The sequence below is a fragment of the Octodon degus genome, unplaced genomic scaffold (assembly GCF_000260255.1).
Source record: "Octodon degus isolate 3935 unplaced genomic scaffold, OctDeg1.0 scaffold00397, whole genome shotgun sequence".
NCBI lineage: Eukaryota > Metazoa > Chordata > Mammalia > Rodentia > Octodontidae > Octodon > Octodon degus.
This window is the reverse complement of record NW_004524973.1, coordinates 124,120-127,489: the sequence shown is the minus strand read 5'-3', so window position 1 is coordinate 127,489 and position 3,370 is coordinate 124,120. Positions and strand designations below refer to the sequence as shown.

At 44.2% G+C, this 3,370-nt stretch overlaps 1 protein-coding gene across 1 annotated transcript; it reads left to right on the top strand.

Moving 5' to 3' along the window:
* Position 1: 1 nt before the first annotated feature.
* LOC101578916 (diphosphoinositol polyphosphate phosphohydrolase 3-beta-like) lies at positions 2 to 373 on the top strand (the record flags this gene model as incomplete). Its single annotated transcript, XM_012513266.1, has 1 exon — positions 2 to 373. A coding segment is annotated over one exon (372 nt), but the record flags the coding sequence as incomplete, so codon positions are not given.
* Between the last annotated feature and the right edge of the window lie 2,997 nt (positions 374 to 3,370).

The window sequence follows — 3,370 nt, the reverse complement described above, 5'->3', positions numbered from 1 at the left end:
CTGGATCGTGCCGGGCGGCGGCTTGGAGCCCGAGGAGGAGCCCGGCGGCGCGGCCGTGCGAGAGGTGTTCGAGGAGGCGGGAGTCAAAGGGAAGTTGGGTCGTCTGCTGGGCGTCTTCGAGCAGAACCAAGATCGCAAGCACAGGACCTACGTGTATGTACTGACTGTCACCGAGCTGCTGGAGGATTGGGAAGATTCGCTCAGCATCGGGAGGAAGCGAGAGTGGTTCAAGATCGAAGATGCCATCAAGGTCCTCCAGTGCCACAAGCCCGTGCACGCCGAGTACCTGGAGAAACTGAAGCTGGACGGCTCCGCCACCAATGGCAACTCCGTGGCCCCGCAGTCCCAGCCGGCGCCCGAGAGCGCTCCCTAGTATGTACCGCGCCCGTCCGGACCCCTGCGTTTCGCCCCCTTAAGATCTGCCCCGCGGCCGCCAGAGCACCTCTCCTGCCATGTGCGGTCGGTCGGCCGGTCGGTCGGTCGCACGGGCCGGAGCGGGGCTTCTTTTGTTTCCTGGGCTGGCAGACCTCTGAATCGCGTTTGCAAACTGTCTCTCTCGGTTGCCAGGCAGTTTTCCGACAATTTGCACGTTTTTCAGATGGTGACACCCTAGAATGTTCAGGCAACCCTAAGGCGCGCGGGATTTCCAGTAAAGGTGCCTCAGCCGAGGCTTGCCCGGCTCTTGGGGGAGCGTGGGGGTGGGCGGGGGAGCGCCTCCTGATGTTTGCTTGCCCCCACCCCTGTGCTCCCGTTCTTCTCCTCCCCCATGTCACTGATGTTTGTGCTTGAGTGTGCGTGGGCATTGTTGATACTAGGTTTGTGCCCCCCCCCCCGGCCCCGTGGAGGCCCATAAAGTTAGCCCTCCTGGGTTGTGCGGACATCCTCTGAGTTTATCCTAAGATGTTTTCTCCCTCACAGCCTTGGTCCTTGTCAGGGATTCCTTTCGGGGCTGGAGTTGCCCAAAGAACTGTTCTAAATTGGGGCTGGCGGGCGGGCGGGGTGGGGAGGAGAAAGTTTACAGCCCGTGTGCTCTTCCTGAACAGGAAGTTTAGCCTCAGAAATGGGACCCAGTATGCTCCTTTCACAAATGTGTTTGGTCTGCTCAAATATAGATCATTTGGTTTTTCGAAACACGTTTGTCACAGGGGTACTTTTTCTCCATTTCCGGATAACTTAACAACATATCACCTGATAGAACAGGTGTTTCTGCGGGACGACTAGCCAGACACATCTTCATGCGTACGTATGTCTTTTTCGAGAAAAGCGCTCCTAGAAAAGCACTCATAGCATGCGGTTTTGCCAGCTTCTCCTCCAACTCCCTTTCTGGCCGCCCTGAAGAAGCGCTGTTGGCTGTAAACATTCGTTTTGAAAGCGAGTTCTTTCCCATATTTCAATTTACTGACGTCCCAGTTAAAAGTCCAGGACTGGCAGTAACCCTGGGAATGGAATCTTGGTGGTGGCTGCATCCCAGTTGTGTGAGTTAAGTCCCTTACTGTTGAGCTCCTACAGAGTTCTCAAATTGCTGGGACGCGTGAGCCATGTTTTCTGCAGAGTGAGGGTAAATACTTCGTTTTCACAGGACAGACTTTGCTTGGTGCTGAGTTCTGAGCTTTAAAGTTGGTCCTATTACTTGTTTGAAATCAGGAATCCCAGGGATAATATATGTTTCTCTTCTGGAATTCTGATTTCAGTGCTTCCTGTTCATGTCCTAAGTTACGGGGAAACAAACCTCTTTTGTGGAGCTGTTTTTTTTTGTTTTTGTTTTTGTTTTGTGTTATGTTTTCCTGATGGTTTGGTTAACCAGTATATGTTATATGTCTTAAACATTGTAGATTCACAAGCAGTTTGGATCACTGAAGTAAGTTCTTAGGTAATTGTATATTAAGGTATTAGGCCTTTGCTACTTAAGTTTTAAGTTTTTTGTTATGGATCTTCTCCCATGACCATTTGGGAAAATCCTACTTTGTTAATAGAGTGCACCTGGCAGAAAACTTTGTACATGTTATACTGTCATTTTTTCTTTCTTTTGGTGGTGGTAGGGGACCTGGTATTGAACTCAAGACCTTGTGCTTGCCAGGAAGGCACTTATTCTTCTGAGCTATCGCCCTGGACCTGTACATGTTATACTGAACATGTTTTGAAAAAGTCTTTTGCAGACCAATTATAATTATGAGTGAAAATATATGTAATTTAGTATTTTGTTTTTCATGGAAAATAGCTTTTAAACAAAGTGATGACTTTCATTTTATTGAACTTTGTTTTTATCTTTGCCTGAAGTCTTTTTTTTCTTTTTTTGCGGAACCAGGGATTGAACTCAGACCCTTGCGCTTGCCAGGGAAGCACTTATTCTAACTGAGCCATCTCCCCGGGCCCTTGTTTGAAGTCTTTAAAATTGGGTGGGGGAGATGGCTCTGTAGAATAAGGGCTTGCCTGGCCAGTGCAAGGGCCGGAGTTCAATCCCTGGTCCCGCCAAAAAAAAAAAAGTCTTTAAACTGCGGGCCATATATAATCATGTCTACATAAAGAACATGTACTTACCTAAAAAAATTAGTATGGTGAAAGAAATGAATATAAAGTACCCTTATTATAATTGTCAGAGTTCAAGTATCCTTTATATCATTCTCAATTATGCATAATTTTAAATATGATTGCAAGTAGTTATTTAGTAACTTTAATCAAATATTAGGTATTCTGGATGTCCTATGGTTGTTTAAAGTATGCACTAACATTAGAAAAAGTGGATTCTCGCTTTACTTCTTACATAAACTGCCTCCATGTTAAATGATCAAGAAATTTAATTTATATGTGACTTTCTTAGTGATAATAGTGTACAATCTTACTTTTGACTTTTAAGGAATATATTTTACAGATGTAGAAAGGGCACTGTTGATGTTAACCATATTTCAAGTATTGTTAGCCCATAATTTGCTGAGTTTTATTCAGCAACAGTTGAATTGAGTACTACTAATTGCTGAGATTTTCTTTAGTATTAGGTTTTGCAATTCATAACACTGTCAAGGCTTTCACTGCTGAATTTCTACAGAACATTTTATAGTTACCACACTTTTTAGTAAAGGTTTAAATTCTCATAGCTAGTTCTTCTTAAATGTGCTTTTTGATTTTAGCTTAAGAAAAATTAAATGAAATGATACAAATAGTCTTTGATTAAAAAAAATCCAGAAATTTTAGGGTAAAACAGGTGTCTGTAAGGTATAGTCTCCAAAAGTTTCATGTACAAGTGAGATTTTTCTCCTTACAGAGCTATTACATAGTATCTATGCATTTTTATTTCATGATTGCTGTAAAAGTGTACTGCTGAATGTTTTCAATTCACACCACTCCCCCAGAATCAATGCAAGGATTAACCATG